The sequence below is a fragment of the Littorina saxatilis genome, linkage group LG14 (assembly GCF_037325665.1).
Source record: "Littorina saxatilis isolate snail1 linkage group LG14, US_GU_Lsax_2.0, whole genome shotgun sequence".
Classification (NCBI taxonomy): Eukaryota; Metazoa; Mollusca; class Gastropoda; order Littorinimorpha; family Littorinidae; genus Littorina; species Littorina saxatilis.
In genome coordinates, this window is record NC_090258.1 from 5,686,959 (window position 1) to 5,702,018 (window position 15,060).

At 43.2% G+C, this 15,060-nt stretch overlaps 1 protein-coding gene across 1 annotated transcript; it reads right to left on the reverse strand.

The window, feature by feature from the left end:
* Positions 1 to 7,561: 7,561 nt before the first annotated feature.
* On the reverse strand, positions 7,562 to 8,818 carry LOC138946811 (uncharacterized). The gene has a single exon (XM_070318213.1). It carries the CDS (start codon positions 8,816 to 8,818, stop codon positions 7,562 to 7,564), a length of 1,257 nt encoding a protein of 418 aa, XP_070174314.1.
* Between the last annotated feature and the right edge of the window lie 6,242 nt (positions 8,819 to 15,060).

Genomic DNA, 15,060 nt, shown 5'->3' on the forward strand with positions numbered 1-15,060 from the left:
AGAAAACTGGCACAATGTGAAATTTTGCAGTTTTTAGACCACATTCATTCTCCCTGTGACCTTGACCTTAAGGTAAGGTCAAGGTTCTCAAGTATCTTTTTTGAGCTCTTGGGGTCATACAACATTTTGCAACATTTGGTGTTTCTTCACTTCATAGCGTTCGAGAAAAATCCAAAGGTAATGTTCAGTACAGACAGATAAAGACGGGCAACGGACAACGGCTGGACGACCAGGGTGAGTATGTACGCTCACTTTTGCTACACATGCGAGTAGCGGCTATTATCCGTTGTTCACAAAACATTCCTAAATAATGTTTGGAAACAATGGTAGGGATAAAAATCAACCGTTTCCAACTGTGCCAAAAAATCAAAAAGACGCGTTCTATAACGGTCAAACGGTCCCTTAACAGACTTGGGCGGGGTCATCTAACGGTTGGCAGACAGCACAAACACCCTGTGACTGCTCGCAAGGAAAAAATAAATCTGGATGGCAGTATGGCTACAACTACGTCGTTTAGTGTAACCATAACCCCTGAATGTATGAACAGCAGAAAAGGCTGTCTTTGACGTCACTGTATAATAAGAAGCACAAAAGGGATTTTTTGGAACTTTCTCTTGGTTGGAGACAAACATGTCCGCAATGCATTCGTGCATCAAGCTATCCATGCAGTCGTTTATTGTTGATTCTTTAGCTCCTCTATGGCAGGGGGATTTTCACTTTGTTTTCCTTCAATTTCACTATGGGAGTTGTTCTTAACATACGTTTGTTAAGAAAATTTTGGCTGATTGTAAAACAGCTGTAATATACGGCAGTCCAGGTTGTCCTTCAACTGTAAAAATGAAATAATGCTCTTTAAAGTATCATTTACAACAGTGGTGGCTGTTTTCACAAGTATGCTACAAAAAACACGACAATACATAATACATAAGGAAAAGCCCTATGTTTGGTCAGTTGGTGAGATAGGTAAATGTTATTTTTGTGTGACAGTTCTGATGGTTTTCAAAGGGCTAATTCTTTGCTTTTCGACATATGCCCAACTGAAAACGCTTTAGCAACTCATGTGCACATGACAACCATCTAAATAGACTACATGTTCGCAGAAAACACAATACTGATTATAGAGGGAAAAATAACGGCTCTTTTTAAAAGCACGTTTAGTAGTGAAGTACTTTTAGGATTGTTTGGAATTTTTTACCAGCAGACACCCTTTCACTGCTGAGTGTCTTAGTATTGTAAGATGTGTGATTTGAATTTTGGTTTAAAGGTGCCTTTGGTTTGAACACCCCTACCCCTACGAGGCAGAAATACAAAGAAATAGAAGGAAATTGAGCCTATTTGGAACCAGACTTTAGTATGTTCCCATGGGGGGATTCACGGTACGAATGACACTGCGTCAGCTTGTTCATTTATCTTTAGTATTTTCTTCAACTTTAACTTTTAGGACCATGTATGAGGTTGTGGCAAGTTAAATACACAACAGGACGACGTCTCGGAAAAATAGTAAGGATTATATAGGGAAAAACAACAGTGTCAGTTAATGTCCGTTTTGAAGGTGTTAGTGGTTGGGGATTTTGAAAAGCATCAGACATCAGGCAGATACAATCCTTTCTGCGTGTTCTGGTGCAGAAAGAATTTTCAGTTTATACATTGGGGTGACCAGTAGATACCGTTTTACAACCATAGCCCCAAACGACATTTACAGAGCCCAAAGAAGGATTAGGGTCAATTTCAAAGCCACTTTTCCATATGAAGCGCCAACTTTATATGAAAATGTGTTTAATAAACATCAAAGGACTGAGGTTGAACTTTCTGATAAGGGACATTTTAAACCTAGTCATTGTCACTTCAACGTTCCCTTAACTAAAGTGGCTAAGATGCCTGGACTAAATGGTCCATGTCGTTGATAGCAGACGACGGTTCCCTTTCCGCATGAAGCCACGGAAATAACCGAACATTGAAAAACCCACGGACATGTATTACGGAGAAAACTCGGGATAACCGGATGTTTAGCATTACGTCAATATGCTAGGAATCATATGACGTCATGACGTATCGTGCTTGCCTACGTAGATTGTATGTTCGAAAGTCTGACTTCTGTTGGGAATTCGCGTGGTGAAGACTGCGGTAAATCTGTAGATGATAAGAGAACAAGGATTGTCTCAGAAGAAACGACTAAATGTTTCAGACCGGTAACTTCATTTCAACATTGCACTATATAATGGACGTTCTATGTGACAGGAGAGTTTGCTGATTTTGTGTTAAACATTGGAGAGATCGTCTGCTAGAATCAGAGATAGGTCGCTTCAGATTGCAGCTTCTGGAAATTTGCAAGGTTTGTTGCCTGTTAAAGAACTGGATTTTACACGTACAGTAAGCAACAACAAAAACACACACAAAGCAAATGGCATCGTCTATCGACTAGTCACAGAAACAAACCTGGCGAGGTATGCGTGTACTTCATACACGTCAGCCATTGTTGTTACAGTTTTGAGTCAACGTTGTACGTATTCTTCCGCAACAGAGTCCAATCGTCTGGGTTTCAAATGTTCTAAAAATAAATTCTAGTGTTGATTATTTTTTAGCCCTCTTTATTCTTACTTCGAATAATCCACGTGTGATTTTTGGTGTAATCAAAGTAGTTCGTTCTAATTTCTCACTTGTCTAAAAATAATCAACTAGATTTAATCCACCCCTCGGTTGCATTGCAGGAGTTGTATAATTATAAGTACTCACCTTCATAAATAATAATCGTTGCTGTCAGTGCAAGATGTGCAGTTTTGCAGATTTGAGAAGAAAAACAGTTTTAAAAAATGTGTGTTATAGTCTGTAAAATTCTGCCTTCCATAGACTTCTATTGTACTGGGGAGGCTTCTTGTAATTTTGTTGTTGTTGGTAGGAACAAAAATGTGCAAATATGAGGAATTGATCCTTAGTTATGAGCTGTTTACTTGTGCACAGAAGGTTTTGCATTCACAAACTCAACAATAATGATGAGACAAAATTGCTTAAAACTTTTAGTTTTGCATTGCAAGTTGGTAGGTTCTGACAAAGAGAGAGAGAGAGAACTCAGAACTCAGAACTCAGAACTCAGAACTTTATTACATAAGGATAAAGGTTTTAGGCTTAGCCTAATCTTCCAACCTGTCCTTGGAACATATACAGAGAATAATTGTAAACGAAAGCAAAGACTGCGCACATACACACACACACATCCACACCCACGTATACACACACACATGCACACATAAACTCACACACACACACACACACACACACACACACACATGCACACACACATGCACACACACACACACACACACATATGCACACACACATGCTCGCGCGCGCGAGCGTGCGCTCGCATATCTACACACAAGCACATGCTATCATTTCATACCTAAAATGAACAGTATCTAATCAAAGTATTAAACTAGTAAAACATCAAAATAATGGTCGAGTATAAACATAAAAAACAAAACACTTAAGAGCATTGCATACATTATCCGAGTACACAATGGAAACTAGACATCAGGGGCAGTTTATAGTGTGCTCAAATGTGTGTGCAACTGCCTTTTAAAGGCCTTTAATGATGCGGATCGTTTGATTTCTATTGGCAAAGAATTCCACAGAGATGATCCTGAAAAAGCTAAGCTGGATTTATAAAGATCTATACGAGGAATTGGAGGAAGTAAATTTTGAGACCCATACCTCTTCGTAACATGTGTAAAATAGGATTGCACATAACTGGGCACATCACCATGAACTACTTTATACATAAAGACAGCCTTATTGTATGCAAGGTGGGTTTTTAGGGGAAGGAAATTAAGGATGTTTAACTTCATTTCTGTAGACATGTGCGATTCATACAGGATAAGTTTTGCAGCACGACGGTACAAAGAATTGAGTTTTAATAAGTGAACATCGCTGCAGCCATCCCACAATGTCGAAGCAAAATTAATATGAGGCATTATATGAGCATGAACGAACATTTTTAATGTTTCAGACTTCGCATAATGTTTGAGTTTTGACAACAAATACAAATTCCTTGATAACACTTTGCAGAGGTTGCTTATGTGTGTTTGCCATTTCATTTCTTCATCAACAGTTACACCAAGTATGCGGTGTTCTTTAACTTGCTGTATTTGAGTTGTACCTAAGGTCAGTTGTAATTTAAGAGGACTTAGCTGATGCTTTTGTCTTGTGGTAATAACAATGCTTTTAGTTTTTTTTCTGGGTGCATTATCATGGCATTTGATGTGCACCATTTCGCAACTTCGTCCAAAGTGTTCTTCAGGGAAGAATTTACTGATTCCAACGAGGTGTTACTGGTATGGATAGACGAATCGTCTGCAAAAAACTCGCATTTGACTTTATCATCCGATACATGTAAAGGCAAATCATTAACGTAAATACAAAAGAGAATAGGTCCTAATATAGACCCTTGAGGGACGCCATGTCTTACTAGTGCAGTAGACGAATTCTGGCATTGTAGAGTGACATACTGTGTGTCGTGTTCCGAGCGTACATAAACAACACTCACATCAGGTACGTTCATCTAGTTTACTTGTCTAGCAAACTGCTACAGATGACAACAATACAAGGTCGATGCGGTAAGCCATGCCTAATCAGTGTCCCGCGTGCATGCCAGAGAGCGAAGCGAGTAGTGGGCGGAAAGGCACCGTTGCACATGCGCGCCCCATCACATGACCGACCGAGTTCGACCGACACGACCCGAGAGGTACCGAATACCGTCACATCTCCCCCCTTCAAATAAAAAGATATAATGATCTTGATGAAACGAAACGTTATCATTTAAAATTAAAGTTCAATAGGGGTTTCAGTAACGAATCTTTCGACCGGAACCGAAACAGTCATTGTTTATTTGCTGTTGATCTGCGGAGTCGATGGTTCACTCTTCGAAGCGGGACGGTGGTCTCACAGTTCGTCCGCTGCGGGTTTTGATGACCGGAGTCGACGGTTGCTGCCCTGGGTTAGGCGCCGCTGGAGGACGTCGCGGGGACCCAGGCGTCGGTGGAGGTTCCGAAGAACGAAGACCTGGCTGGTCTGCATTGCGCTGGCTTGGCGTTTCAGGAACAGGACTCTGTTGGGTTGGGACAGGGTAAAGGACAGGGATGTTGGTCATGGTAGGCCTGTCTAACACTTGTCGGGAAGACAATCTGAGGTGTCGTCTGTTCCGACGATACTGTCCCCTTTCTGACCGTATCTCGTAGGACCGTGGTGCACATTGACGCAGGACTGTTGCTGGTTTTCCCCAGGACTTTTCGTGATCTAGTTTCTGGAGAACAGTGTCACCTGGTATTAGTGGCGGCAGGGTCTCTGTCCCATGACGTCTGTCGTGGTCACTCTTGTTTCTGAGCTTTGCTTGCTCGTCCCGCGCCTTGATCGCATCCGTTCTGACCGTCTTTGGGATGAGATTGCTTGCGAGAGTAGGGAGCGTCGTTCGCATCTTTCTTCCGAGTGCTAGCTCCGCTGGGCTCGTTCCTGTTGGCGTCGTAGGTGTAGCCCGGTGACTGAGTAGGGCTAAGAACGGGTCTTCTTGAGCGAGAATCTTCTTGGCCTCTTGTACTGCTCGCTCGGCTTCTCCATTCGACTGAGGAAAGTATGGACTGCTAGTCGAGTGAGTAAACTTCCATGCTGCTGCGAAGTTCTGGAACTCTGTTGACGTGAACTGAGAACCGTTGTCCGTGACGATGACATCTGGTATTCCGTGGTGTGCGAAGATGTTCTTCATCCGTCCAATGACGACTTCAGATGTCTCTCTCGGAAGATGAGCGATTTCAAGATATCTTGAATAATAGTCAATCAGAACAAGATAGCTCTGTCCCTTGAAGTCACACAAGTCTGCAGCAACCATCTGGAATGGTCTGTCTGGGAGTTCTGTTGTCATAAGTGGCTCACTTCTTTGGGATGGCTGCTTCTCTTCGCAGTGTTGACATGCTGACACTCTTTGCTTGATGTTTTCATTGATGCCTGGCCACCAAACTGTCGACTTTGCTCTTTCTCGACATTTGGTTATCCCGAGATGGCCTTCGTGAATCCGGTTCAGCATTTCTTCTCTCAAGACGTGCGGAATGACGATCCGGACGCCTCTGACGAGAAGACCTCGATGTATGCTGAACTCCCCTCTGAATGCGTAGTAGTCTTTCAGAGCTGGCTCTACGTCAGTGACGTACCTGGGCCAACCGTTGGCCGTGTAGTGTAGAGCTGCTTTGATGACAGGATCTTGCTGACTCAGTGCTGCTATCTCGTCTAGTCTTTTGTCTGAAACCGGCCATGAAGATTGGACAGCGTCGACGTGAGCTTCCACATCTTCCGCCAGTAGTGTGGCAACATCGGCTCTGTCTTCCGATGTCTCTTCTCTCCCCTCTTGGACAGGCGACTGAGGACTTCTCGACAAGGCGTCAGCCACCACAAGCGTCTTGCCTGGTGAATAACTTGCTGTCAAGCTGAATCGCATCAGTCTCATCAGCATCCGCTGACATCTGATGGGCGTTTCGTCCAAATCTTTGGTGTTGATGAGAGGAATGAGCGGCTTGTGGTCGGTTTCGAGCGTAAATTTCTCCAGACCGATCAGATAACGTTCGAACTTTTCGCACGCCCACACAGCAGCTAGACATTCCTTCTCAATCTGGGCATACCCTTGTTCCGTTGATGTCAGAGTTCTTGAGCAGAAAGCGACTGGCTTCATCTTCTCCCCATGCTGCTGCAGGAGTACGCCGCCAATACCGTAGCTGCTCGCGTCGGCACTGACCGTTGTCGGCTTAGTCAAGTCGAAGTAAGCGAGGGTAGGAGCTGCTGTCAGGAGCTCTTTCGCTTTTGAAAACGCGAGTGTCTGTGGCTGTCCCCAGTTCCACGCCTTGTCTTTCTCCAGCAACTCGGTGACAGGCTTCAAGACTGACGACAAGTTTGGCAGAAATCGTCCCAGAAAGTTCATCATGCCCAGAATTCTTCTCAGTTCTGTGACGTTGGTCGGGTCAGGCATGTTGATGATGGCATCAATCTTCTTCTTGTCTGGTCTGATTCCGTCGGCGTTGATCACGTGACCAAGGAACTCGATCTCTGACTGCTTGAAGCTGCATTTTTCCTTGTTGAGCTTGAGCCCGGCCTCGACAATCTTCTTCATGGAGCTCTCAAGATGCTGCTCGTGTTCTTCATCTGAGTTGCTGTAGATGAGAACGTCGTCGAAGAAACAGATCGTGTTTTCTTCTCCCTTCAGGATCGTCTCCATCGTACGTTGGAAAATCTCGGGAGCGGAGGATATTCCGAACGGAAGTCTTTTGTAGTAGTACCTTCCGAATGGCGTGATGAAGGTTGTGTACTTGGCAGTTTCTGGGTCGAGAGGAATTTGATAAAACCCCGACGTTGCGTCCAGCTTGCTGAAAATCTTCGCTCCTTTGAGTCGATGCAAAATGTCGTCGAGAGTCGGAATCGGGTACCTCTCCCTCTTGACTGACAGGTTCAGCTTTTTCAAGTCCGTGCAGATCCGGACCGCTCCAGATTTCTTCAAAACTGGCACCATCGGAAAACACCAATCTGTTGGCTAGGTTATTTCCTCAATAATTCCGGCCTTCTTCATCCTTTCCAGTTCTTCTTCTACCTTCTTCATCAAAGGTATGGGTACTCTCCGAGCTGTGTGCACACTGTAGGGCTGGCTGTTCTCTTTCAAGACGATCTTTGCCGGTGGGCAGTTGACTGGTTGCTGGTCCAACTCTCCGAACGCTGGCTGTATGCTGTCGAGACGTTGGACAAGTCCCATACGTTTACAGGCTTCTCTGCTTAATAAGCTCTCCGTCTTGCTGTCGACGACATAGATATCCAGGTGAAACTCTTGACCGTTGATGTTGGTAGTGTCCCTAAAGAATCCTATGCAGGATATCTGTCCGCCTGCGCCGTGCATGACTGCACAGGTGGGGATAAGTTTGGGACACGGGACAAGGGTCAGGTAGAGGGATTTGGAAATGATGGTCACATCTGCACCTGTGTCGATCTTGAATTTGATCTTGCGACGTCCAAATGATAGGTCAGTGTACCATGCTGGTTCAGCTCCCTGCTTGTGTACGACACCCATGTAGTACACTTCTTCTGCGTCGACAGCGTTGACTTGCTTGGAACGGCAACAAGAAAAGTAATGTCCGTACCTGCCACAGCCGTGACACTGCTTCCCTTTTGCTGGACAGTCACTGTCTTTCTTGTGTTGTCCACGTCCGCAGCGTGAACATGATGCATCACTTCTCCCCTCCTGAGGAAAGCGACGACCGCCACCACGCGGATGACGAAATCCACCCCTGGAACCGGCGTGCTTGGTTGCTGGACCGCTGCTGCCACTGTCACAGCTGGTACCTGCTGCACCTGCACCGCCGCGAGGGCGTCTGTTGAATCGCTGCGTACCGGTGTGTACAGCGTCAACACTGGAACGTTGCTCAGACAGCTGTCTCTTGACTTGCTCGTACTGCCTGGCTTGCTTAATGGCGTCTTGCAAATTCAGGTCTGCTTGCATTTGTAACTTTTCTGAGAGTTCTCGGTCGTTCACACCAAGGACGAACCTGTCGCGAATGGCTTCGTCGCGGTTATGAAAATCTGCGTGCTCAGAAAGTTCGTACAGGGCTCTGACGTAAGGTTCGATTTGCTCGCCGCTGTGTTGGCTTCTGGTGTTGAAGACAGCTCGAACGTGTATGACGTTCTTTTGTGGAACGAAGTGCGTGTCAAATAACTTCAGTACGTCCTCCAGTTTTGCTTCGTCATTGTCCTCGTCATATTCGATGTTCGTAGATCTGTTCGGCTTGTATGCCCATAGCATAGATTAAGGAACTGACCTGGACTGAAAATTGTTCTTTGTCTAGTTTAGAAGCAACCCTGTAGCGTTCGAAACGCTTACGCCACGTGAGCCACTGGTCGGGCCTCCCAAAGTCGAGTGGTTCAGGCGGTTTGAATGGCATGCTCTTCTTCTTCCGTACGACTATGCTCGACTATTTCAAAACTCACGGTTGGGTAAAGAATCCCGCCGCTGCCACCATGTCGTGTTCCGAGCGTACATAAACAACACTCACATCAGGTACGTTCATCTAGTTTACTTGTCTAGCAAACTGCTACAGATGACAACAATACAAGGTCGATGCGGTAAGCCATGCCTAATCAGTGTCCCGCGTGCATGCCAGAGAGCGAAGCGAGTAGTGGGCGGAAAGGCACCGTTGCACATGCGCGCCCCATCACATGACCGACCGAGTTCGACCGACACGACCCGAGAGGTACCGAATACCGTCACACTGTGTCCGGTCAGCAAGATACGATTTAAAGAAGTCACAGACCGAATCGTTTCTCAAATAATAGTGTAATTTTTTCAGCAATATGGAATGATCGACTAAGTCAAATGCTTTCTTAAAGTCCAAAAACAATGCTCCTGTAACTTCAGACTTGTTCATTGCTGACAGCCAAGCTTCGCAGAGAGACGTAAGAGCTGTGTGGCAAGAATGCTTGGACCGAAAACCGGATTGAAACTGATGGAACAAATTTTGTTCTTCCATGTAAGCAAGAAGATGCTTGTGCACATGCCTTTCTAATGGTTTTGACAAAACAGGCAGTAAAGAAATGGGTCTAAAATTACTTGGGTCTGAGAGATCTTTACATTTGGGAAGGGGTATGACTTTGGCGCTTTTCAATTTAGACGGAAAAAAGTTCTGCTCAATACTAAGGTTATATACAAACGTGAGCGAATCCACAATATACGGTTGAGAAAGCTTCAATAACTTCACGGGTATTTTATCAGGACCCATGGACTTTTTATTCTCCAGGTTTTCAATAAATGTTCCGACCTCATGAGCTGCAATCGGAGGAATGATAAACGCTTCATTGTTTATTCTGTTCCGCTGACAGAATTCGTCCAATTTTTCAAAACAGAGAGAGAGAGAGAGAGAGAGAGAGAGAGAGAGAGAGAGAGAGAGAGAGAGAGAGAGAGAGAGAGTTAGACAGGAGATAAGATTAAAAACAATATTACAAACATTTACCAGACATTATGTATTAAGAGATTAAAATATAGTAATCAGCAATAGCATCTAATTTAATTCAGCACCATCAATTTGTAGAAAGTTCGCAAGCGTGTTTATAAAGCCACTCGTACGTATGGTTTTTCTGATAACTTTCAAGACACTGCTGACAGAAATGTGTATGCTTGTCATAAAGATTAGTTCGGGGAGAGGGGTGAGACATTTATTTAGATGTCGTGGATTAATAATTACGTATTTAGAAGTACAGTAGTTCTTCTGTTCATTTATTATCTGCTTTATTTTGAACCTATTTTTCGTATAGCAGCAATCTGTCCAAATGTTTATCGATATTGAATTAAATGTGGTTTAATTTGGTCCATGAAAGTCGTTGAATGTTGCTCACTTGAAAATGTTTTGATAAAATATCAAATTATCTTTGGTTGGAATGTAAACCTGATAATACAATCTGCACAAAAAAATCACTCGGATATGTGATTCATATAGGCAAGTCAAAGAAGTATACAAAAATCAGAATTGGAATAAGACGATCGCAAAAACTGTAGCAAGCCTAAGCCAATGACAATGTGTGTGTGTCTGTGTGTGTGTGCGATGGTTGGGCAAAGTCCTTCGCTCCCAGCAGTCGGGCGACGAATCCATTTATCCGACGCAATTTTGATTTTTAGCGTGGAACGTCGTCTCTGTGATGAAAGAAGCAATAGTCCATGAATGTCCTACGACGCGTAGACCAATAAGTTTGATGATCGTCCTACGACGCGTAGACCAATAAGTTTGATGATCGTCCAACGACGACTGGACAAGCCACGCCACATACCCTCAAGGCGATACACACACCTTCTCCCAGAAACAGCTCCGCTACAATGACGAAACCTGAAGCTGGTGACAGGAAGACGCCATATGCTGGATACCTCTCCCCCCCGGCATCCAAAAGCTGAGACAACCAGTCGTCCAGCTCCCAGGCAGGACAGCCGATTGCACAGGGAAAGGACAAACAAAGCCTGGAAAGAAACTCAACGTTCGTTAGTTTCATATATATGCTTATATAAACTAGCCTTACCTCCGTTTACAATAACATTACAATCACAATATCAAATTACGGAAAAAAACCGATCCATATGTTATCAATTTTTTTTATAACCACATTTTCACAATAAACAAATTCACAACGTAGCTCTAACAAAATGGCGAGCAATACTATACACAGCACTGACCAGAACAAGTCAACACAAATAAAATAAACAGATCAAATCAAAGCCTACCACAGATAAAGAACTACTATCAACCACAATACAAAGACTATTGTAGTCTTATTCAAAATGTAACTTGTCCAACGGCTTATGAACTCTGTAACAAGACGTCCGTCTACGACGAAATACTGGTGTGGACTGCCACGTTCACATAAAAAGAATTAAACTGTACAGCTCCCACTACGATGTACAAAATTGTGAATAACATGGTGTAAAAACCACGGGGAAAATAACCTACCTGTTCCTAAACTCACAATAACGTTCTAAAAATTTAAAAAAAAGAGAACTAGCTATTCCCCTAAACCAGGTGAGATCCCGTGCATCTCGCCTCCCACTCAAATTTACAGGTAACTGGGTTTTGAAGTTAAAGCTGCAGAGTGTCACCAAAAACACTACAGCCCTTTCTGTCACGGACTGTTACAAAGGAGAATTTTTTCTGTCCAAATTTTTTCTGTCCCACATCCAATTTGTATATTCCACCATTCCTGTATATGGCCTGTAATATAAGCGTTGACATGAGTTCGTGTCCCTATTATTTCTTGTTTTACTACTGTACCATGTGCAACGGAATAAAACCTTGTTTAAACCAAAGGTTGGAGCAAAAAAGTTTGAAAAGCACCATTTCATCAGTTTCTATGATTTTTCAAGCCCTTGTGCAGTCGGCGAGACGACAACTTCACTCAGAGTCAAGTGGTTCATATGAGCATTAAAAAAAACAATTTCAGAAAAACTGTGTCTATTCATTGCTATCACATTACCTAACATCCTAATCTTTGGCTTGTGAAGTCGCAATACCCTGAGTGTACAGCAAAAACTACACACGTCAATGCTTTTTCAGTCTTCGGTTTGCCAATGCTCCATGATAATTATGTGAACTATGTAAATGATAAAATATATCTTGCTTGATCAGGAAGGGAATTATTTAGTGGATGGGCAGGTAAATGAGTTATTTAAAAAAGTCAAAGTTTCTTGGCCAAGATTCCTTAACCTTCACGTCGGGGATGACACAGAGCCTCACAAATTTTGTTGTTTGTTTGCTTAACGCGCAGCCGACCACGAAGGGCCATATCAGGGCGGTGCTGTTTTGACATTTAACGTGCGCCACACACAAGACAGAAGTCGCAGCATAGGCTTCATGTCTCGCCCAGTCACATTATTCCGACACCGGACCAACCAGTCCTAGCACTAACCCCATAATGCCAGACGCCAGGCGGAGCAGCCACTAGATTGCCAATTTTAAAGTCTTAGGTATGACCCGGCCGGGGTTCGAACCCACGACCTCCCGATCACGGGGCGGACGCCTTACCACTAGGCCAACCGTGCCGGTCCTCACAAAATTGTTTATCTCTGAAACTATTTAGAGTTTTTAATTGAGACTTCACGTAATCTCTAATCACCATACGACCTTCCCATTGCCAAACTTTTGAAAGATCATCTTTGTAAACAAACAAATAAACGATGACATAATTTGAACTACACCGTCCGGATGATGTGGGTTGTGGACGACCCATATGGAATTATGTAAGGAATTTGCAGCCCACGAACGCAGAAGAAGAAGAAGATGTAAGGAATTTTACGTTGTTTATCCTTATTTGGATGGCGTGGGTTGTGTACGACCCATACTCTGCAAAGAGGCGACAAAACGTTTATCCCTATTCGGATGGCGTGGGTCATGTACAGCCCATACTTTTAACGTTGAATCCTTCTTTGGGAAGTATGGGTCGTACACGACCCACATCAAATGGACCGTGCTGTCCAACACGTGATCCGGTGAAGGTTAAAGGGGCATTCCAGAGCAATTTTGGCTATGTCTTTTTATTAGGTGATCTGAATCTCAATCTTCCTAAATGTATTCTACTCAATTTTTACTCTCGAGGAAGTATAGTCTAAAAATATCTCACAGTGGTCAGTCTCTCCGCCTGGCAATCTCATTACAGAGTGAAGTCAGGTTTACTTGGTGATCGCTTCAAATTCCCTTTGTTCTTATATTTCACACTACCTTCCACCGTTAAAGGCAAGATATATTTCCAACTTTGACTGAACTTGTATGTCCCCCCTTTCCTAACCTAGGTGGTGGGTTTAAGTGCTAGTCTTTCGGATGAGACGAAAAACCGAGGTCCCTTCGTGTACACTACATTGGGGTGTGCACGTTAAAGATCCCACGATTGACAAAAGGGTCTTTCCTGGCAAAATTGTATAGGCATAGATAAAAATGTCCATCAAATACCCGTGGGACTTGGAATAAAGTAAAAAAATTCCATCTCACACGGCATTAAGTCTCAGGAAACATGAATACACGCATGCAGGAAAAAAAAAATATGGGTAGCGCCGTATGTATGGCAGCTCGCTTTCCCCGGGGAGAAAGCAGCCCGAATTTCCATGAGGGTAACCTCACTGGACTGTAAATCTTATCCAATCCAATCCAATCCAATCCAATGTGCCTTTGCAGTTTACAGAAGAAAGTATAAGAACCGCGTATATGATGTTCATTTGATGCCACAAGGCTCAATGTTTCGCTTCCTCAACATTTTCCGGCAATTTTCTCCATAAACCTTTTCCTGGGACAATTATTCTGCAAAAGAAAGTTTATCCTATTGAACAAATGCCAGTTGCCTTCAAAATGCATTGCATACCGTGTTTGATTCGAATTACGAACAACACGTGTGTTGGCCGCCATCTTGGAGTTCATTGCAGGTCAACTCAGTGACATTTTCGAGACGGTCGCTTTGGGAAAACAGATAATACATCTTTATTATAGCACATACAAAACTGTGAGGCAGACATCTATCTGAGTGTTTGTAAGATCCGACAACATAAAGTGAACAAATTTACATTTTACTTAAAAAAACCCACAACTTTTGACTCAAAATATCTTGTTATTTTTGGACATTTCTTTCTTTCTTTATTTGGTGTTTAACGTCGTTTTCAACCACGAAGGTTATATCGCGACGGGGAAAGGGGGGAGATGGGATAGAGCCACTTGTCAATTGTTTCTTGTTCACAAAAGCACTAATCAAAAATTTGCTCCAGGGGCTTGCAACGTAGTACAATGTATTACCTTACTGGGAGAATGCAAGTTACCAGTACAAAGGACTAAACATTTCTTACATACTGCTTGACTAAAATCTTTACAAACATTGACTATATTCTATACAAGAACCACTTAACAAGGGTAAAAGGAGAAACAGAATCCGTTAGTCGCCTCATACGACATGCGGGGTGCAGAGAAATAAGGATGTGGAAAAGAAGACTTTTGGTAAGTGAAATAAAGGTGATGGATCCAGTCAGGTAGAAATAAGACAACAAGAAAAGAATTGGAAAACTGCAGGGAATAGTAGGGAGAGTTTTCTTGGAAGGAAATATAGGTGAAAGGACTGGTAAGGCAGAAATAAGACAAAAGAAGAGAAGAAACAGAACCGTTAGTCGCCTCTTACGACATGCTGGGTAGCATCGGGTAAATTCTTTCTAGTCCCAACCAATAGGGGACTCCCCCTAACCCGCGGGGGGTAATCGTGAATCGGTTTTTTTAAAAATGCTTACGCACATCTTTGCGATTAAAATAATGTGATTAATCTTCTTCATATTTTTGCTGTTACTTTTTATACCAAAAAGCACATCTGTAACATTCAACCTAATTCTTTCACCAATGTTTACTAAAATGTACATTTCAATATATTTCCAAAACCTGAGCACTGTTGGGCACTCAAAGAAAAAATGCTCCAATACATCAAGTTCATCCTTACAATATGTACAGTTTTTATCAGCCTTCACTTTCATTTTACACAATAAAATAT

Bases quoted from the DNA above. Each gene is read 5' to 3' on its own strand.
- LOC138946811 (XM_070318213.1), bottom strand. From the start codon at position 8,818: ATGCTATGGGCATACAAGCCGAACAGATCTACGAACATCGAATATGAC.